Source organism: Alosa pseudoharengus, unplaced genomic scaffold (assembly GCF_046254945.1).
Source record: "Alosa pseudoharengus isolate Yale_2024_CS ecotype anadromous, Long Island Sound unplaced genomic scaffold, YU_APseudo_1.1 YU_APseudo_1.1_scf_20, whole genome shotgun sequence".
Classification (NCBI taxonomy): Eukaryota; Metazoa; Chordata; class Actinopteri; order Clupeiformes; family Clupeidae; genus Alosa; species Alosa pseudoharengus.
Window position 1 is genome coordinate 28566963 of NW_027468664.1, and position 22500 is coordinate 28589462.

The 22500-nt window shown below is 43.5% G+C and overlaps 1 protein-coding gene across 3 annotated transcripts in view; it reads left to right on the top strand.

Annotated features, from left to right (window-relative positions):
* The first annotated feature begins 2888 nt into the window (after positions 1-2888).
* The window catches only part of LOC143136341 (ATP-binding cassette sub-family C member 9-like), a 62055-nt gene continuing 42443 nt past the window's right edge, over positions 2889-22500 (top strand). For 2 of the 3 annotated variants that reach the window (XM_076297012.1, XM_076297013.1), the window contains exons 1-12: positions 7127-7250; positions 9104-9225; positions 9642-9808; positions 10175-10417; positions 11711-11917; positions 14581-14742; positions 15782-15937; positions 17213-17347; positions 19646-19808; positions 20352-20392; positions 20586-20728; positions 22098-22206. In XM_076297012.1, coding sequence (XP_076153127.1) covers positions 7177-7250; positions 9104-9225; positions 9642-9808; positions 10175-10417; positions 11711-11917; positions 14581-14742; positions 15782-15937; positions 17213-17347; positions 19646-19808; positions 20352-20392; positions 20586-20728; positions 22098-22206 — 1722 coding nt within the window. In that variant the 5' untranslated portion in view covers positions 7127-7176. Of the gene's footprint in view, positions 3097-4611; positions 4781-7108; positions 7251-9103; positions 9226-9641; positions 9809-10174; positions 10418-11710; positions 11918-14580; positions 14743-15781; positions 15938-17212; positions 17348-19645; positions 19809-20351; positions 20393-20585; positions 20729-22097; positions 22207-22500 lie in introns of those variants that run through there. The other variant, XM_076297014.1, reaches the window with a different exon arrangement.

The following is a 22500-nucleotide window of genomic DNA, read 5'->3' on the forward strand; positions in this document are numbered from 1 at the left end:
TGTTAGAAATTATTCTGTCGGCACAGTGATATACAGAGGAAGCTCTTCACTGACACCCAATGCTTTTGCCAGACTTCATTACTCTGATTGAGCAAACATCCCCACACTTCCACAGACATCCCAGTAGCCAATATTGTTCTCCTCAACGTCAATACAATCAAACCGACAGCTAAAGAGAACCACTGATTCATCAACTCTGTCACTTAGTCAATTGTGTCATTTGCTGTTAGCTTTGGACATCTGGACAAGAGGACTGGAAATCTATCTCAGAAACAATACCAGGACATCTGCCGGACCTGTCAGAGAACAATGTATGCAAACCATAAAACGACAGTTTTGTTATTATTGTGACCTTAAACGGAGGTCTGTCTATGGTCTCCCTGCATGGTGCATGTTGCAACTAGGTCATAAAGCATTACACAGACCCCAATAAGGCATTTGTGTGTGTGTGTGTGTTTGTGTATGATCTATGTATGGTTTGTTATGACCCGGCTCTAAGCCGCAACATAAAGAGGGAGTCGGGACAACAGAGATAACTTTAACCAATAAAGTATTTATTTAAAAGTAACGAAAAGCAATAAATAACCATTACCAAAAGATGTCTAGGGGAAAGTAAAAGCATGTATGCAAGTGTGTTCATGTGGGTGCGTGTATGCCAAAGTCAGTATGATGTTCCAAGATAAAAAGAAAGTGCCAGTGGGATTTGGCGCGGGAATCGTGCCTAAAACCTTCCGACCGTCCATCTGATCAACCAACCGATCGACCAACCGAATGTCATACCACCCGCCTTACTTATGTATCAGAATAGTTGCTGTTTTATAAGCAGCCTACATATACCTACATGAACCTACACGTATCCAACATGTGCCCAGAATTGGTGCAACATGTACTTATTCTGTTGGAACATGATGGATACATGTAGGCTTGTGTTGGAACATGAATACATGTAGGAAAACTGTAGGAAACTTCATTAAATTAACATTCATTAGTCTATTTGTGTCGTTATTAGTGACAAGCTTGCTACTGTTGCTTAAACTATTATGCGTAGGCCTAATAACCATCTGCAAAACAGGACTAGCTACCAAGATATGATAAATGCCATAGGCTGGCATTACCACATTTTCTCTTTCTTACATCAATACGTTATAGAAGCATATGAGCCCATCTCCAAATATGTGATTATGTAGCCTATCCTAGCCTATAGGCTAAGTTTAACAACGTTTTATGGACAATATCCCTCGGACTGCAATTTGAATAGATTTTGCTGTGCTGTAGGTACTGTAAAAGTAGGCCTACGGCCATTTCTTAGAGTGGCGAGATATACATAGCCTAAATACTATAATGTTGACACTAATACGTTCATTAAGTAGGCTAACAAATGAAAAGTGTTTTCAGCTGAAATGGCTTGAAGGCTATATGTGGACCGCCTGGACCTTTGAGCAAAGATCAGCAGACAGAGAATCCCTCAGTGTAGCAATGCAGACTGCTCGGGGGAACCTGCTTATCCAACTGTGGGTCGCCAGTCGAACACAGGCTTATCATAAATTCGCATTTATTTCAATTTGGCTATAGGCTACGATTAAAGTTCATGGTTCACAACTACTCGCAATATGCTATCGACACTAGTTAACCACAATTTGTAGCCCTATTGGTCATGTTAAGCTTTACTTGCAATGTGAAAAATCTAAGACAGTAGAAAATTATGTTTAAAGTCTTTAAACATAATTTTCTACTGTCTTAGATTTTAGACAAACAGACAAAATGCACCAAAAACAAAACCTCCGGAGAGGTAGCTACACATTTGTTGTTGCATGATAAAGCATCAATGTGCTGATAGGCATTTGACATGACGTTTGATGGATCCACCAGTTGGTAGGAAGGGAGGTTTTTGGCATCATTCCCGCGCTATAGTGGGAGAGAGATAACCCAGAGGTGCCTGCAACAGATTGTGCCTAACAGAAACGTGCCCCCCCCCCCCCAAATCAAGAGAGAGAGCAACCCATTAAATACCCACACACCTTCACCAGGTGTGTAATTGGGCAATCTACTGTAGGGCTGCATTGCCAATGCAATGGCCATCATGTCAGGTCTGAAGGGGCACAGGGGGTCGTAACAGGTTGCATGTGCAGTGTGTGAGTGTGTGTGTATTTGTGTGTGTATGTCTGCATGTGTTTTGCATGTGCAGAATGTGAATGTGTGTGTGTGTGTGTGTGTGTGTGTGTGTGTGTGTGTGTGTGTGTGTGTGCTGTTCCCTGCTATCATGAGTGGATGAAAAGCCAAAATAACCCTGCTGGGTATCATGAGGGCAGGATTGCTGAGGCGCTGCCAAACCTAAGAGAAATGGCACATGAGATCTCTCCCCTGAGAACGAGGTTAATCTTGTTGATGTTTTATTATTTAGGTTACACAAGGCCATGGAGATTTTTTAATTTATTTTATTTAATGTCCAGCACTCACAGTGTGGACGAACAGGGGCAGTGGCCAAAATATGGTTGACTTATGCCAAGCAGGTATTCAATAACATCATTAAAAAAAATACTGTTAGTGTCTATCTATAATTATTTAAATGTCAAAGAATTCACACTTTGTTTTCTGACCCCGACCCCTCACCAGGATATGTGTTTTTCCAGAAGTCTCAAAAATCCGTTAATGCTGCAATGTCCTTGACTCTGGTTTGACCAAGCTACACTGACTCACGATCACAGTGTAGGCATTTAATGCATGTCTGTCACTGTTCACATTCCCATTGAAATGTCTACATGTGCTATTTAAACCGCGGTGATTATTAATATAGCCTATCTCTCGCTAGAGCAGACATGACCTACATGTAGGCTACTGCAGCTTTTACGCTACCCGCGGTGCAAGCGCATATTCCTTCAGAAGAGAAGAGCGACGCTCTGCTACTCTCGACGCCATAACGTGATGCTGAAACGAGAGGAGGCACGCTGACATGTTCTACGGGTCTACAATGGAGTCCACCGCTGCCTGTTAGTCGTATCAGACGTGACGATAGCACAGTTCGTGACATGCTGAGGGGAATAGTGACCGCGGACGCGCTCTGAACGCTTGAAATTGAGACAGCGGTTCCTACTGTAGGTAAGCGTGTCAGTCACTGACATGATTTACCTATTTAACCTCCATGGGATTTCTGCTCGCTTCTACTGTCATAGCTATTTACTGAAGTGCGAGGTCATTCCGATGCAAACACAGAATTCAATTCAATCAATGGTAGGCTACGGTATTGGTGAATGACAACCTCGTTAAAGAATTACTATATGCGCATACGTGTTTCGTGACCGTTCAGCTCTGTTCAAAATAACTGGTTTATATGCAACATGCAGGTGGCAGAAACGACAATGATATAGCCTACTAAACCAATCCGGGACCAATGTGAAGAAATAAATTGCCGTGATATTAATCTATGCAGAAATAGTCTATGTCGTAGCCTATATGAAAATTAGACTTCACCACATAACGCTCCGAACTTTTTAATACCAGTTTTAAGATCTGACCGAAGTGAGTCTTACTAGCCAGACTTAGGCTACTGTCTCACTTAGTGAGGCAATATTAGCCCACCGTATACCATGGTTTTGACTAATATTGCCAACACATTAATTGTTATGGAAAAAGCTCTTCCCCGGTATGTCGAAGGAGGCTAGTTGCGGAAGGAACTTTGTCTCAGCAGACTTCAAGTCAAGTTTGGAAACCCGATAGGCGCGAGCAACAGCAGCATGCGCAGCTGATGCGTCCAATCTAAAAATAATTCGCGTCGGCAATATTCTGCGATTGCCGTCTCCCCGAATTAACCCAGTGGACAGGAATGAAACCGTGCGAGTAAGACATTTCTTTCGGTAAGTTATTAGTTGTTTCTTATCAGTGGGTTTGGTTAGACTTTGATTTTCATACATGTGGGTGTGACAGAATATTGAGTCGGCTGTGAATCAAAGTGCTGGCAGCGATGGTTTCTTTACGTTGTTTGGTAGAAGGTAGGCACTCCTACCAATATCTAATTGCTTGTGATGACATTTGATGAAAACGCATTACCTTTATAAATAATAGAAATTACTAATGGCCATTCTGTCAGTTCCTGTTAGCCATCGATTACACTTGTTGATATCCATTTGTGAGCAGTTATAGACGCAACGTACTGGTTCTGCTTGGTTTGACCAATCCATTCTAAAGAGAAACGAATTTTGTAGAACGGTGGTGAGTGGTAACGTTTTAATTACAAAAAAGTAGGCTACCTCCTGAAACATGACGGAAAACAGGCAACATGTTTGACTGAAGTGAACCACTTTACCAGAGAGGTTAGACCTCCCTTAAGTGTTACCCCCCCCCCCCCCCCCCCACACACACACACACACACACACACACACTCACTTCAGTAAATGTGAGTGTTGGATCATTGTGGACAGAGCTATGTAGCCAAGGTCCTACTAAGCCTTAATGATTTCTATATCCCACTTCATGGTTTTAAGGAAGAAGCAATGCTCCGACATGCACTGTTCTGAATCATTACTGGTTTTACATCTAACTCAAATATGTAGGCTATGTTATAGGCTATGCTCTGAGCATCATAGTGATGTGAGGTTGGTTTCCTCCCCCTCCTAGGTGGTTTTGGACCAATCAGACGGCATGGCCCTCTCCTTCTGTGGAAACGACGGGAACGACTCGTACAATGTGGACAAGGGAGTCCTCAACAATGGCTGCTTTGTGGATGCGCTCAACCTGGTCCCACATGTCTTCCTACTCTTCATCACCTTCCCCATCCTCTTCATTGGTGTGTGCTTGTGTGTGTGTGTGTGTGTGTGTGTGTGTGTGTGTGTGTGTGTGTGTGTGTGTGTTGGGGGGGGGGGGGTGCTTTTGTGTGGTGTATCCTCTGTACTCTCTTCTTTGCAGTAACACACAACACTAGTGAAAGGGGAATAGCATTTCAGCTAAAGCTACTTTGCTACTTTAAATATCTGTGTCCATTAGAAAAGAGAGACTTACATGGACAGGCAGTGCAGTGTGATTGCTGCCTTAACGCATGCATGGCTTCCTACTTAAGATAATTGCATTGGACTGAGAGAGTAAGGCTCTCTGCTCTGCTCTGTGTCCATGCCATTTCTGTGATTATGTTTTGTGTAGTGGGGGATTTGCCGTAGTGCTTGTGTGGTGATGTTCTTGCACTCTCAGAAACATGCTTTCATTTGCACTCTCTCTTCTTCACTCTTTCTCTCTCCTTCACACTCTCTCTCTCCTTCACACATTCTCTCTCCTTCACACATTCTCTCTCTCTCAACACATATTTATATACCCTTGTCTCCACACATCTTGGCATTAGCATATTATCAACACTCAAACACATACAGTAGAAGAAACTCACAATCACACCTACACGTACACACACACATTGCATACACATACTATACACACACATACACATGGTTCTTCTTCCTGTGCTTCCTCTCCACTTTTTTTTCTTTCTCCATGCATCCCTTCATCTTTTTCTCCATTCCCCTAATTGCTCTGTGCAGAATCTCTTTTGTTTTTAACGTAACACAATGCTCAGACCATAATAATTTTTATCTCGTTCCTAAGCAACACAAACGGTTTGTCAATTGAATACACTCGCGTTGCGCTTTGAAAGTTGAACCAAGTTCAACGCTCAGCTTGCTCAACGCTAGCGTTACACCACCGTTCCGCTGCCGAACCATAGAGAACAATAGGAAACCTGCCGCTTGCCGCTGGCTGATGTGATCCCCGTCTATATCTCTTTCTCATGCCACTGGTATTGGTCTGAACTACATACTGTGGCTTGTAGTCAGTGGTTAAAGTGGGATTTGGCGGGTGGGGGAACCCTAAAATCCGGTGTTGGTGCAATAGGAAAAAATGACCCAAAAATGAGTATCGTGGTGTAGCAATACTTTTTGGACAACAACTGCTAGCTTCTTTGTCACCTCTGTACACGTGAAAAATTAAATCACCATTTATTTTAACAATATCATCGCACTATATTGTTGGTATGAAAGAATATATTTATTATTAATTTATCTGAGGTGGCGGAACTGCGCATTTCCCTCTTTCTCTACCTCTCTTTCTCTCTCTCTCTCTCTCTCTCTCTCTCCTCTCTCTCTCATTAATGAGTCAGTTTTCCCTGGGAGTGCTGGTTGAGGGGTAGTTTGTCAGTGTCCCCCTGGGACTTGTAAATGGAGTTCTGGTGGCCAGGCCACACTAGTGTTTACACAGAGGTCTTTCTCTGCAAAGGATCCCAGAGCCAAGCACCACTCAATTTGCCTCTCGTCATTAGTCACTGTGTGTCACATGGGTATGCTCTTCAGGCCTTTGCACATAGGCGCCGTCATGACTGCGACGCACTCCACTTTTGATGTTTCGATTACATTAGATTCCGAAACACTTTTGCCGCCACCTTGTAGATGTTTTTTTCCGACGCCAATAAAATCAATTTTTCATCAGCTCAAAATTTCAGGGCTGGTGTACACATGGGCTTGGGCAAGTGTCTTTTTCTATGTGGTTGTCGTTCAGTCTCTCTATGTATTTAGGCCAATTTATCGGTCAGGTGACAAGTGTCTCTTGACAAAATATGACGAGAAAGAGACTAGGGTGTCGCTAGCTACATTCAAAAAATTTAAATGCTGTAGATGTTGATGTCGCATACTGTGATTGGATATCATTTCAAAATTCTACTAAAGTTTGAGTTGTATTTGTGTGTTGACATGGTCACAGAGTGTGTTTGCTTGCTTTCGTTTGGCGGTGAGATGTAACATTAATGTCCCAAGTTGTTATAGAAACTAGTTGACATTCTACTCTACAATTTGTTATTAGCATTGGACTATAAAAGCTTACAGCTTTGCGATATCTGTTGGCAACAATTCGTTTTTGTCAAGCAACACTTGACACCTGAGCTATGAATGTACCTTTATAGCTATTCCTTTCACTTATGGGATCCTTAAGTTTACAGTTTATCATTGTCTCTTAACAGCAGAACTGTGAGTCTGAAAGTTGTCGATTTGAAGAATTATTTATCTTTAAACTTTAACTTTTGCTTGACACCGCTACATCCATCAGTCTAATGTGTGTGTGTGTGTGTGTGTGTGTGTTTTAGGTTGGGGGAGTCAAAGCTCAAAAGTGCAGATCCACCACAACACCTGGCTCCACTTCCCTGGACACAACATGCGCTGGATTCTCACCTTCACGTTGCTCTTTGTCCACGTGTGTGAGATCGCCGAGGGCATCGTCTCCAACCAGTAAGGACACACACACACACACACACACACCATGCATGCATGCAGTACATATTTTTGACATATTTTACTACATATATATTACATTTTATTGCATATTTGCTCCCTGGAAATTATATTAATTCAAGACAAAACACACACACACTATATACACACATCCATACAGTACATGCATACCGGTACATGGCCAAACTATTATGATGTCAGAAATTGGACCTTTGTCTTGTGAGAGGTTGAAAGAATAGAGGATGAATGTCACAATGTGGTCCAAATTACGCCCTGGTCAAGCTTGAGTATTTTCCAAAGAAATGTCTGCTCTTTTTCCATGTATTTTTGCTGAAACTCCCATCATCTAAAAGAGACAGTCTTACTTATTTATTTGACAGGGATCAATACAGAATTGCTCAGCAATTATCCGTGCATTGCGTCATTTGATGCTAAATTCCAACCACATTTGGAAATTTGCGTCACAGGCAACGTTTGATGCTAATTTGATGGTTTTCCCTGGAAGGGTTGTCGTCTCAATGAACGTGGAAGTCATGCTAAAGAAGTGCAGAGACGGAGAAGTGCACACAGGCTCATGTTCTGTCCTGTGAGCGGTTTCTGGGACAAACCATAACGGCCCAATGTATGACCGCATCAAGTTTAGGTGCAGTAAAGCTCTTTCAGTTAAGGAGTTTATGTGATGTGAGACGTCCTCCTCTTTAAAAGAGGGGTTTATAGTAAATGCTTAAGAGGGGTCATGTTTCTCTGGATGACTCAAAGTGTGGGTAGAGTGTTTTTGTGTGTGTGTGTGTAAGTGCGAGTATGTGTGTGCGACATGGGTATGTGTCTCCGTGTGTGTGTGAGTGTGTGTGTGTGCGAGTCTTTTATGACTTACCCTCACTGTTGCCATATTCTTGATGAGAGACATATCTTGAAAGCAACATGAAAAAATATCCGGATCTAAGTTGATACAGCTCATTAAGCAGCAGTTCACGTCATTTGAGCCCAACCAACTAAAAGATAAATATGAAAAACATGTTTAAAGAGGCGCAAAGTGAAGCAAGAGATTCAGATTTCAGTATCATTAGTGGCCAGTTTACGGTGGTATGTTGCCATTGACGTCACCGCCAGAGACAGGCACTGTGTGTAGTGTGAAGCTGTCAAAGTTGGGCCTTTAGCCGGACGTGTGAAATTAACGTACGCTAGGCATGACGCTGGGTCAGCTATATTTTTACAATCCTTGCTGGTGGAAAACAACAAGAGAGAGACACACATATTCTAGAAAAAATTAGGGAAATAATTTGTTTTGATTATTTAATTAATTGGATTTTGGAGCATAGCCCAATGCAATATAGCACTAATATAATCCCAATGGTTAGTCTACTAATTTAAAATATTGTTAGGGGTACGCAGGGTTATTAAGAGAATGTATACATGTTTAAATAGGCATGTTTATGTTGATAATTGTGAACAATTCAGATCTGCTATGATTTGAATATTTTCTGATGTCCTTGTCTGATTACATTTTATTTTTCAAACTCTGCTAAGCTCTTGGTTGGTTCTGCATACCGGTATTGAAATATAGATAGATTGCTTTGACTGAAGGTGCATTTCAGTGTTATCTGCTGCATGTGTTTAGTTATTTTCTGATGAAGATGCTATGCCTGTGTACTGGTAAGCAAATTAGCTTAGCTCAATCAAAAGCTCAATCAAATTAGCGAATTAGCTTAGCATCAATTAGCTATTAGCTAAAAGTTAGCATGTTCCTTTTAAGACATTGTGCAGACAGGTGCTTCTGTCACCCTATCTGTTTCTAGTGTTTATTATTCCTCTGATGAAGATGCTGTGTGTTATGTCCTGTCTGCTTACAGGACGATGAAATCCCCCCATCTCCATCTGTTCATGCCGGCCTTCATCGGCTTCATCGCAGCCACCACCTCAGTGGTGTACTACCACAACATCGAGACGGCCAACTTCCCCAAGCTGCTGTTGGGTGAGATATTCAGCCTAATGTTTGCACTCTAGTTATGCTCTAGTAGTAATAGCATTGTCTGATGCAGTAATAACACCTGCCTAAGGTCTCCTCTGCATTGTAGATTGAATATTATTCCTCATTCTGAAAGTCGCTTTGGAGAAAAGTGTTTGCTAAATTAATAAATGTCAACCCAATCGATGAATGGAAATTAATGGATTGTTTATTGACGGACTGATGAAATGCTGACGGACTGTCTGTCTGTCTATCTTTCTATGTATCTTTCTATCTCTCTCTGGTCTGCCAATCTATCAGTTCATTAGTCTATAAAAACTTAAAAGGTGAATGAAAGGTAACAACTTTTGCACAGAGTTGATTCAGATGTACACAGTACACACTATCAAACAATATCCCCATGCCCTCTGTGCCTGACACAGCCCTGTTCATCTACTGGGTGTTGGCCTTCATCACAAAGACCATTAAGCTGTGGAAGTTTGTGGAGTCGGAGAAAGGCCCTCAGCACCTCCGCTTCTGCATCACGGCCATGCTGGTCATCCTCTACGGGCTGCTCATGGCTGTTGAGGTCAACGTCATCAGAGTCAGGGTGCGTCTTTCACTTCCTGGTTAAAAGGTTCATCAGTCAGTCACACAGTTAGTCTACACATGCAGTTAGTCAATCAGTTAGTCTGGGAATAGTTAATCAGTTAGTCTACAAATACATACAAATACATACATATATGGATAGTTTCATAATCAGAGTAAGCAGTTGAGATTATATATATATGTGTGTGTGTGTGTGTGTGTTTGTGTGTGTGTGTGTGTGTGTGTGTGTGATTGATTGATAAATATAATAATATTTAGTGTAGTGTGTAATGTGGTAATGTGTATGTGGTGAAGTATATAGTGTGCAGACTCTACGCTGTTTCATTCTCCTATAACGTTCCCCTGTCTCCTCCTGTTGTCTGTGCAGAAGTACGTTTTCTTCGCCAGCCCCCAGAAGGTGAAGCCGCCGGAGGACCTCCAGGACCTGGGCGTTCGCTTCCTGCAGCCCTTCGTCAACCTGCTGTCTAAGGCCACCTACTGGTGGATGAACCCGCTCATCATGGGGGCCCACAAGCGGCCCATCGAGCTCAAGAAGATTGGCAAGCTGCCCATCGCCATGCGTGCCCTCACCAACTACCTCAGGCTTAAAGACGCCTACGAGGAACAGAGGGTGGGTTAGTGGGTAGTGTGTGTGTGTGTGTGTGTGTGTGTGTGTGTGTGTGTGTGTGTGTGTGTGTGTGTGCATGTGCATGTGTAATCAACGTGCGCCCTCACCAACTACCTCAGGCTCAAAGACGCCTATGAGGGTGGGTTAGTGAGAGAGAGGGAGGGGAAGTGTATGGGTGTGTGTGTGTGTGTATGTGCATGTGTGTACGTGCACGTGTGTGCATGTGTATGGGTGTGTTCACCAACTAGATAGATAGATAGATAGATAGATAGATAGATAGATACTTTATTCATCCCGAGGGAAATTTTAGAAACTACCTCAGGCTCAAAGATGATGAGGGTGAGTTTGTGTGTGAGAGACGGAGGGGTAGTGTATGTGTGTGTGTGTGTGCATGTGTGTGTGTGTGTGTGTGTGTGTGTGTGTGTGTGTGTGTGTGTGTGTGTGTGTGCATGTGTAACCATGGGTGTGTTCACCAACTAGATAGATTGATAGATAGATACTTTATTCATCCCGAGGGAAATTTTAGAAACGACCTCAGGATCGATCAAAGATGCCTATGAGGAACAGAGGGTGAGTTAATGTTAATGGGTGTGTTTACCAACTAGATAGATAGATAGATACTTTATTCATCCCGAGGGAAATTTTAGAAACTACCTCAGGATAAAAGGCACCTACGAGGAACAGGGTGAGTTTGTGTGTGAGAGAGGGGGGTAGTGTGTGAAGTGTGTGTGTGTGTGGGGTGTGTGTGTGTGTGTGTGTGTGTGTGTGTGTGTGTGTGCGCGTGTGCATGTGTAGCATGCATGCGTGCGTTCACCAACTACCTCAGGCTTAAAGATGCCTACGAGGAACAGAGGATGAGTTTGTGTGTGTGTGTGTGTGTGTGTGTGTGTGTGTGTGTGTGTGTGTGAGTGTGCGTGTGCATGTGTAGCATGCATGCGTGCATTCACCAACTACCTCAGGCTCAAAGATGCCTACAAGGAACAGAGGATGAGTTTGTGTGTGTGTGTGTGTGTTTGTGTGTGGTGTGTGTGTGTGTGTGTGTGTGTGTGTGTGTGTGTGTGTGTGTGTGATTCAGACATTGATCAACTAACTCTAGCTTTATAGTAAGATGCCAGTCAGGAGTAGAGGATTAGTGCTTTCGTGTTTGTGTGTGTCTGTGTGTGCGCCTGTATGTGTAGATGTGTTTACAGAGAAAGAGAGAGAGAAAGAGAGACAGAGAGAGAGGGACAATGTGTGTGTCTCTGTGTGTGTTCTAACAGTGTGTGTGTGTGTGTTCTTTCCTCGTTTGGTCCGCAGCATGTGGAGGACCGTGAGAAGGCTCCGTCCATCTGGAAGTCCATGTACCGGGCGTTCGGGCGCCCCATCCTGCTGAGCAGCACGTTCCGTTACCTGGCCGACCTGCTGGGCTTCGCCGGACCGCTCTGCATCTCGGGCATCGTCAGCAACCTCGAGAAACGCAACGAGACTGCTGTGGCTGCTGCAGCAATAAACGTTGACAACACAGTGAGTTCAGACGTGTGTGTGTCTATGTGTTTGTGTGTGTGTGTGTGTGTGTTTGTGTGTGTGTTTGTGTTTGTCGGTGTGTGTGTGTGTGTGTGTGAGAGAGAGAGATAGATAGAGTGACAGCGCATATGTGTGTGTGTGTGTGTGTGTGTGTGTGTGTGTGTGTGTGTGTGTGTGTGTGTGTGTGTGTGTGTGTGTGTGACCAGACTGGTACTGATGAACTACTTCAGGCCTCAGAGATGCCTGTGTGGAGTAGAGGATGGTGTAAGCATATTTGTGTGTGTGTGTGTGGGTGTGTGTGTGTGTGTGTGTGTGTGTGTGTGTGTGTGTGTGTGTGTGTGTGTGTGTGTGTGTGTGTGTGTGCATCTGTGTGACTGAACAGCTTGTATCACAAACACGACACAATGGGCTCTTGACCAAACTGTAATGCTTTGCTGGGAGTGTAAGTGGGAACGGGAATCGTCTCGCATCACTGTCTGGCTACGAGATTCCGGGTGGTCCGTTTCCTAGTGACTCACCCCCATTGTGATGTCATAGAGGCGTCTGCTCTGTTTTTCACTTCTGTCTCCGCCATGACATCATCTCTGCGAAACAGACAACATGGGATACACAAATTATCACCGGTCTAAATCATTCATACACACATATCTCTCTAGAGGTTTGTTTCTTTCCGCTCCTGTGTCATTCATGCAAACTTGGTTTGAGGGCTGATTCAATAAAGGACTAAGATATGAATATATGCGTATCTATGATGTATAAGCTGACAGTATTATGGTATTATTGTATCTGTTATTATCAAGAGCCGACCTCATGAAGATGATGGTTTTAAGCAGTTGTGGCCAGGAGGCCATTTGTGTTAAAGGTTAAAGGTTGGACGGTAGTTGTGGATGGAAAACTGGAGTAAAGGTGTGTGTGGCTGACCAGCAGTAATTGATTGTATGCTTGTTGTTCCTGATTTTGAAAATAGAAAAAAAAACATGTCAGGGGGTTGAAAAATGGCACTCACAAGGGTTATATGTTTTAAAAGCCTTTCATCTCACATGTGCGGTGGCCGTGAAGTGGCATGCATAATTTAAATTTCAGACAAACCAAATTACAGAGCTAATGACCAATTTACATTTCAGAAAACAAAATTACAAACGTGAACGAATATGGCTATTCAGTTAAAATATGTCCACGCGTTTCAACATAGTAGCCATTGCCAGGGCATATTAAAATGGTGTCAGGGGGTATTTAAATCATTGATTGAGGTTTAGAGGTATTTATATGCTTTTGTATGAGCCACATGGCTCTAGGTGGGTGGGAAGGAGTCGTTTACATATACTTATTCTTTTAGCAGACCCATTTACCCAAAGAGACTTACAGAAGAGTATAGCATTCAAGCTGCAGTGCAGAGGAGACCTTAGCTAAGAATTATTACTGCATTTGTCAATGCTGTTACTGGAGGATAAGAGTCGTATACTGCCATTTTAAGTACACTAGTCAAAGTGTAGTAGGAGGAGAAAGGAAGTAGAGAAGGGAAGAGAGGGAAGTGCATGGGAAGTGTGTGTTAGGTGTGTTAGGTTTTTAGAAGTGTTAGGAGAGGAGGTATGCTTGGAAGAGTTGGGTCTTCAAGAGCTTTTTGAGGGATGGTGAGCAGGGGTCTGTAGTATCATGATCATGAGATGTCATAGCTTTGATGGGGACTGTAAGTATGTTCTGCACTGATGTTGTGGACAAATAGCTGTGAATTGTTTTGGAGCAAGGGAGGTGTTGATAGACTGCTATGTCACAGTATTGTGGGTGAGTTTATGGGGATTTGTGTAGTGGGTCTGTTTCATGATTATGAGATTGTATCGTTTTGATGTTTAGATTTGATGTTTTGCACTGAATCTGTGGATCATGCATATGGCTATTTTGAGTGCAGGCTGTGTTATTGGCAGGGACACAGCAGGGCATCGTGGGTAATTGGCACAGTCAGAGCAAGGCATCATGGGTAATTGGCACCCCGGTATCAGAGCATTGTGGGATATGTTTTGTGTTGGAGTGATAAACGAAGAGAGGTGAGAGAGACCTGGAGCGGCATGTCACTCTGACACGGGACATTCCACACTGACCTCACAATCGTTCGTTCTCTTGCCTCTCTCGTTCATCCGTGTATTTCTTTCTCTCTCTCTCTCTTTCTCACTCTCTCTTACCAGCTTGTACACTTCAGTGAAGTTGCAAGGTCATGTCTGGCTGACATCTCATGCGTTGTTTTTAATCCTTCTCATAATGTGTCTGTGTATTGCATTCTGTTTTCATCAGATGTTTAGTACTTGGGTGACGATGCAGCATAACAGTTCTGCATTAATGTTAATACCAATAATTTTGAAAAGCTTGTTGTGTCTTCCATGGCTTAAGCCTGAGAGAGCAAATTGAATCTGAGGTGACAACCATTTACTTGACTCTAGACATTTCCACCCACACAACTCATGTGCTGCAGCATAATAATTCTGCATTAATGTTAAACAGAAATTATAGTTGCTCTCAATAGAGCATTCAGTGATATCTGTTGTAATAAAACGTAGCGTTGCAGTAAAGGTATGTGTGTGTGACATAGAACATGTGGTTTATTTTGTGTGTGTGTGTGTGTGTGTGTGTGTGCGTGTGTGTGTGTGTGTGTGTGAACGCATGTGCTGCAGACCTCTTCTGGGGTCTACTTCATGGAGTCCACGGAGCTTCTGGAGAACACTCCTGTGTTGGCAGTTCTGCTGTTCCTCGCCCTGGTTCTGCAACGAACGTTCTTGCAGGCATCCTACTACGTTACCATAGAAACTGGTATCAATCTCAGAGGAGCTTTGCTGGTAAGAACAATGACATTCACAAGCAGGAAATCCCCAAGCTCATTAGCTGATTGCCACATTTCACACACACACACACACACACACACACACACACACACACACACACACACACACACACACACACTGTACACACTTTCATCAAAAAGGGTTCAGGAAACAAGTCTGTAACATACTAGATACAACCACTGAGACTTTGGTAAGAACATAATCCTATAATGATAACACACAGAGTAAGATGACCATGAGCTGTTTAGGATGTTTAAGGGAGTATATCGCAACCTAATGGACCTTTAAGGAGACTCCTCCTTGGACTGTGTTATGATTCAAGCATTTTAATTTGTCAAATACATAAAGATACTATAAGCTATTAAGGATGTTCTGCACTTAGTAACTTGCCAGTGCATCTGTTTTCCACTCGTAGAGAATTTTAAGTGGTGCTGAGTGAAGTTCTCACTTTGAAGTGATGACACTGTCCAACTGTCTTAAACTGCATGCTGGCATCCAGACTGCAAAGCAGTGATGTACGCTTGTAGCCGAACAGTTAAGACTAAATATTAGGCATGGTTAGATAACCACAGTCTGAACACGGTGACTAAGGGTGCGTTCGTAAATGGCCACTCCGACGCTCCGAGCACTCTTAACCATTCGTAAATTCGGAATTATCGTGTATTTAATCAGAGCTTCACACTCTCGGAGCGTCCAGAGTGTGTCAGATTGAATTTAGGAACGCACCCTAGATGTACTTAGAAAGGCTCTGGCCACCCAACTCAGTCGGGCCAAAGTGTTATGCAGCATTGCTAGTTGCTCATGCAGTCCACTAGCAGTGTTTTGATGAGCTGCAGCTTGTTCTAGGGTGACTGCCAGTGAGTATGCTTCAGTATGTAATGTTTTACGCTGATAGATGTCACAGGAATGTGGCTCAAGACATTTCACACTACAGTACATGCATGCTATGTTTTTTTGGAATTTGATGATACAAGTGTACATTGTGTGTGTGTGTGTGTGTGTGTGTGTGTGTGTGTGTGTGTGTGTGTCTCAGGCCATGATCTACAACAAGATCCTGCGCCTCTCCACCTCCAACATGTCCATGGGCGAGATGACCCTCGGCCAGATCAACAACCTGGTTGCTATAGAAACCAACCAGCTGATGTGGTTCCTCTTCCTGTGCCCTAACCTCTGGGCCATGCCTGTCCAGGTGAGAAACTCAGTGGGTGAATCCCGATCTCATCCCTAAGGTCTGAACCCTGAACCCTCAAAGACTTAACTGACATCCTTTTTTATAAATGATCAAGTTTTTGAAGGCTGTAAGGGGTCAAAATGCTATTAACAGGAATGGAACAACACCTGTGAACTATCCTTAAATGGACAACAACGAAAACACGTTGCAAACACGTTTACGTTTACGTTTTATGGAAGTTGTTGTTCACTGATGTCTTTTTCAAGCTTCCAGCCTCCCTTTGGGTGACCCCGTGCTACACGTCACAACGCTATGAATTGTTGGTAATTTTGGAATTACGGAAAGGACACAGAAAGGGTGTGAGTGAGCCCTCGCTCACACATTTCACTGCAGTTAACAGTTTCGCAGTGCGACTGCCCTAAGCCCTCACAAAGTTTGTGGCAACGCGCTTCAAAGTCTGTTACTCTGTGAGGGGAGAGATTGGGATTCAGCCTATCTCTCCCCTCACAGACTCACAGACTTCCATGTGGCCACTAAATTCGTGAGGGTTTAGGACTGAAATTGTGAAGTGCATGAGGGCTCAACGCCTTCTGCATCATAGTGTACCTACGTGTTAATGTAACTTCGTGTCGAGGTGATGCAGACCGCAAGGACTGTGATTGGTCAAGGAAAGGCCAAACAAATAACAATAATTTTACCGTTTCGGTGGTGAAAGACGCAGACACAGGAGACGCAGAACTATAAAAGGTTCGCGCCAGCATCGAGGCAGCACCGTTGTCACTGCCTGGAGTCGAGACAGAAGCCTAAAACAGCCTTGAGGGATTCACAGTGTTGACCAATGTTGAGTCACTACGACCAATGGTTTTGGGTTTAGTTGCTTACAGACATCTCAACGCTGGAACAAAACAATTAGTTTCTGAGTCAACCACTTGACTGTGGCTTTTGGGTTTAGTTGCTTACAGACATCTCAACACTGGAACAAAACAATTAGTATCTGAGTCAACCACTTGTGTGTAATTGTGATCAGACACGAAATGTCATTCTGAATAAAGTTATTTTGACTGCATATCGGATTTGAGATTCATCTCATCACTGTGGACCTCCCCTGATGAACAAAGTAGCCTAGTGTTGATTCTGATTCAAAAACCTGTGTGTGTGTGTGTGTGTGTGTGTGTGTGTGTGTGTGTGTGTGTGTGTGTGTGTGTGTGTGTGTGTGTGTGTGTGTGTGTGTGTGTGCGTATGTGTGTGTGTGTGTGTGCATGTGTGTGTGCATGTGTGTGTGTGTGTGTGTAGATCATCATGGGGGTGATCCTGCTCTACTACCTGCTGAGGGAGAGCGCTCTCATTGGGGCGGCTGTCATTGTCCTCCTGGCACCCATCCAGTACCTCATCGCCACCAAGCTGGCTGACACCCAGAAGAGCACACTGGTGAGATGACATACACACACACACAGACACACACACACACACATACACACACACACACGCACACACACACACACACACACACACACACACACACACACACACACACACACACATGCACACACATACACATACTGTACTGTAGGTGCACACACACATGGACACAAACACACATGCATGCACATATAGGGGCACACACACACACACACACACACCCTCTGTGTGTGTCTGTGTGTGTGTGTGTGTGTGTGTATGTGTGTGTGTGTGTATGTGTGTGTGTGTGGTTTTAATGCACACCATCTTGGTGAGCTGATGAGCCAAACACACATCCTCAACCGTAAATTCAGGTTTGGACATCTACCGCCACATCTGTGAGGTAAACACATCCTTCTCCTCCTCCTCCTCCTCCTCCTCCTCGTCCGTTAGATGGTTATTTACATACCTGCCTTCCCTTTATGTGGCGCTGTGTTTATTTGGTCCTGGTAATGCCCTCAGCAGTTTAGGCTCGCTTGAGATACCACCCTGATAAATAGGCTGATAAACTAAGGTAATGCAAACAAATGAGGTGCAGGGAGCGGTGTTAGGAGTAAGCCTGCCAACGGAGAGGAACACCATTAAGATCCTCTTCCTGTTAGGAGACAGAAGTCAATATGTAGCAGAATCAATGGCAACAGTGGCACCAAAAGGGCATGTACTAAACAATTTATGAGATGAATGTGTGCGTTTATCAGCCATATAATTACACTAAAACCTTTGCTATATGGGTAAAATATTTGCTATATGGGTAATGCTAATACATATAAGATTTTGATCTTATATAAGATTTATTTAACCTGATATTACAGGATTTTGAGGCTGAGGGGATACGCAACATGCTGCTGCATGGGGCATAATGAGCACTCCTGCTGAGGTATTTTGGAAGTGCTGTGAGTTATTTCAGTAATGACGTAATTTCTGCTAACCACATTTCGATGTCTGCTGCCCCTGTTGCTTTCTGGTTTTCCGTTCGTCTCAACACAATTTCTCTTTTGTGCCTTTATCTCCCCCTATCCAATGGCAACAAAAAGGTAATGTAATTTATGAGCTGAGGTATTTTGGAGGCTCTGCGGGTCTTTCCTGTAATGTCATTTCTGCTAACCACATTTCAGTTACTTTATTTGAGGACCTGCTATGCCCCTCCTAGGCTCCTGCTGTGGCTGCTACCCCCTGTTGCTTTTGTTGTTCGTTTGCCTCTTCAAATCGCTCATCCAATGGCAACAGAAAGGTCATGTGTTAAACGATAATGAGTATTTCGAAAGCACTGTGAGTCATTTCTGTAATAATGTCATTTCTGCTAACCACATTTCGATGCCTGCTACCCCTGTTGCGGTCTGTTTTTCATTTGTCTCATCACAATGTCCTTGCTCTTTTGTGGCTTTATCTCTCTCATCCAATTTCTCTAATTCACCCTGTTCTTTCTCCCCATTCTGTTCATCTCTCTCTTTCTCTTTTTCTCTTTCTCTCTTCTCCCCTCTAGAGATAGATATATAGATATATAGATAGATAGATAGATAGATAGATAGTTAGATATATACTTTATGTATCCCGTGGGAAATGTAGGCATCCAGTAGCTTATGACACAATCATACAGATATACAGAAGAAGAAAACACCAGGGTTCCCATGGGTCATGGAATTTCTGGAATATCATGGAATTTTGGAAAGTCTATCCCATGGAAAGTCAGGGAATTTTATCATTGTTGGGGAAAAGTCATGGAATATCAGGGAATTTTGTTGTAGCAGGTTAAAATCTACTTGACAAAATACATTAATACAAATATATCCATGCAGAATTGGTTATATCTGGTTATTAGCTTTACTGCTTGCTTGAGTAGTTGTGGTTAGCCCAACTTTGTTTATTCAATGCCCATTCATCTCCTGCGCAAAAAAGTAAAAGATTCTTGAACGTTATGCGGCTGCTCTGAAATCTTTGGTCAGCATATTGTACCATTATATTGTAGGTCATGGAATTATTTTTTTTGTCAGGGAAAAGTCATGGAATTTTACATTTGACTTAGATTGGGAACCCTGAAACACTCACTCATACAGCCTCCGACATGAGTGCGCTGACACTTGTCACCCGCATCAGCACCACAATTTTGAGCTGACAAACATTTGATAAACAATGCATTTTATTGAGTGGTGCCTCCAAAAATAGAACTGAATCATAATCGACACGGCAGCGGCCGCAATGTAATCGAACGATGAAATTGGAGTGCCTGTGTGCGGAGGCCTTAAGGATGGGTTTTCTCTCCCCTCGTAGGATTACTCCACGGAGCGTCTGAAGAAGACCACTGAGATCCTGAAGGGCATCAAGCTGCTGAAGCTCTACGCCTGGGAGAACATCTTCTGTGACAGCGTGGAGGACTCGCGGGGCAAAGAGCTCACCAGCCTGCGCACCTTCGCCTTCTACACCTCCATGTCCAGTGAGACTTCTTACTCATCTCTCTCTCTCTCTCTCTTGCTTCTACTCTTTCACTCTCTAAGTCTGTCTATCTCTGTCTTTGCTCCCCTCTTTGTGTCTTTTTTTTAGTCTCTCTCTCTCTCTCTCTCTTGCTTCCACTCTTTCAGGATAGATAGAGAGGGACACCCTTATTCTAGTAGCGCTTGGTAGGTCGTTAGGAGTAACATAACCTCTCATGAGAGCAGACCAAGCAATCACTTCGTAGGCAAGCGTTAACGACTAGTGGAGCTCATTGAACAGCGGGGTAAGGTGTGTCCCTTTAGGTTGTGGGTCACCACATTCTGGACCATCTTCAGTGGCTTCACCGCACAAGCCAAGAGGCATGTTAGGAGGGCGTTACAGTAGTCAAGATGTCACATAACTAGAGCAGGGCTCCTTGTGAATTATGGGATGCCTCTTGAGCATCAGAGCACTGGTCTTTGTCTCAAGGCCACATATTCAAAGGCCTCTGATCAGCATCAAGATTTACTGATTTCTTTGTCTTTTTCCCTTTTTCTCTTCACAGTCTTTATGAATGCTGCCATTCCCATAGCTGCCGTGTTAGCGGTAAGAGGAAGTTCACTCCATTTAACTCTATTAGAGATACATTCGCCATTACTGAAAGATTGAGTTATCTTTTATCTGATTCACTTATTGCATGCACTGAAGAGGGTTGGACATGGTGTGTGTGCGTGGTTATTTGTATATGTGTATATGTGTGTGTGTGTGTGTGTGTGTGTGTGTGTGTGTTTCTCTGCAGACGTTCGTGACCCATGCCTACCTGAACGAGGAGAGACTGAGCCCCTCCAAAGCCTTCGCCTCACTGGCTCTCTTCCACATCCTGGTCACGCCCCTCTTCCTGCTCTCCACTGTCGTTCGCTTCGCTGTCAAGGCTCTGGTCAGGTGAGCCCCTTCTCCATCGTCCCCCACACATGCAGTTACCATGGCAACACACCATTGTTCTCCTGCATTCTGCTGTTCTTTACCCCATCCCCCCATTCTATGTTTGTGTTTATGTTTATAGTTCTAGGCAGACGCTTTTGTCCAAAGCGACTCACAAAGACATCAATAAACATTACATTAACGTTAAAGTTTAAATAACAGTTTAATGTAGTCACTCTTGTTTAAGATCCCAAAACTATCGCTAGAGCATTAGGCAAATCATTGGGACTATGGGTGGAAATTAGCAATATTTGCTATAACCTGGCACTATACATCTCTCCCTGTTTTGTACAATTAATGTTCTTTTGTGCACTGTCCCTGATTAAATAAATAAATGACAATTACAAAACAATTCCACCAATGGGGGGAATTACTGAAAAGTGGGCGTGGGGGTGCAGTGGCCAAAAGGGGAAGGACCACTTAACCAATAAAAAAGAAACGCATGGACCACCTAGCTAAAAAAAAAAAGACCTACTTCAACAGTATATTAGCCTACACAATAGACCTACTCCCTGAACCACCTTGCTTATTATCTTTACACTTTGCTTATTGTGTCAGAGGATTCATATGATTTAAACTGGCATATCTTACATAGACAACTCATCTATATTATATTTTACCACGTCTGCTCGCAGACCACTTAGAATAGCTTGCGGACCACCAGTGGTCCCCGGACAATACTTTGAGAAACACTGCTATATTGTATAGAATATATCAACATGACTGTGACTGAGCTACATGCTCAGAGAAATTTAGCCGGTCATTACTTGTGACAGCCAAGTTGTATGCTGTGGTCAGTGGCCAAAAGGGGTCTGTGAAGATTAGCCAAGATGGATGCTGATTTGTTAGGGAATCGCTGTATTAGCTGGGAATACCAGAAGCTCAATTTTGGAGAGTTGAGCTGAAGGTTTTGACCCTTTCATTAAGACTAATGATTGTGATAACTCCCACCACAGATGCGCACACATACACACACACAAGTCCATCTTTAGTCTGGGTATATTCATTTGGGTTGCCCATGTGGGACACATGCAGTACCCATAAAGTACACATGCTTCCTGCTTACCATTGCTGTCCCTGCAGACTTCTTACAGTCAAAGTCATTAGATACATGGGAGATATGTGTAACAAGAGAGTGGGAGTGTGTGAGTTATGAATGTCTGTGAGTGTGTGTGTGTGTGTGTGTGTGTGTGTGTGTGTGTGTGTGTGTGTGCGTGTGTGTATGCGTGTGTGTGTGTGTGTGTGTGTGTGTGCGTGTATGTGTGTGTGTGTGTGTGTGTGTGTGTGTGTGTGTGTGTGCGCGTTCTAACTGCCCTGTGCATTCCCACAGTGTGCAGAAGCTGGGTGAGTTCCTCCAGAGCGATGAGATTGGCGATGACAGCTGGAGGAACGGAGATATGTCAGTCTCTCTGGAGTCATGCAAGAAGCCCACAGGAGTGGTGAGTTCACACACTCTCTCTCTCTCTCTCACACACACACACACACACACACACACACACACACACATGCTCTGAAGTACTGCTTGTGAGTAAACACACCTAGAGACACACTGAACTGCATGTTAGGGTCCAGACTCTCTTTAGCTGACCTAACTGGGGTGTGTCTGGGATCACATGTGTCCTTTACATACACACACACACACACACACGTTACCATGGCAACAGATCATTATTCCCCTTCATTTACACAAGGTCACCTTGTGTCCCTCAAGGCCCTTTTTACTTTTAAGGGAT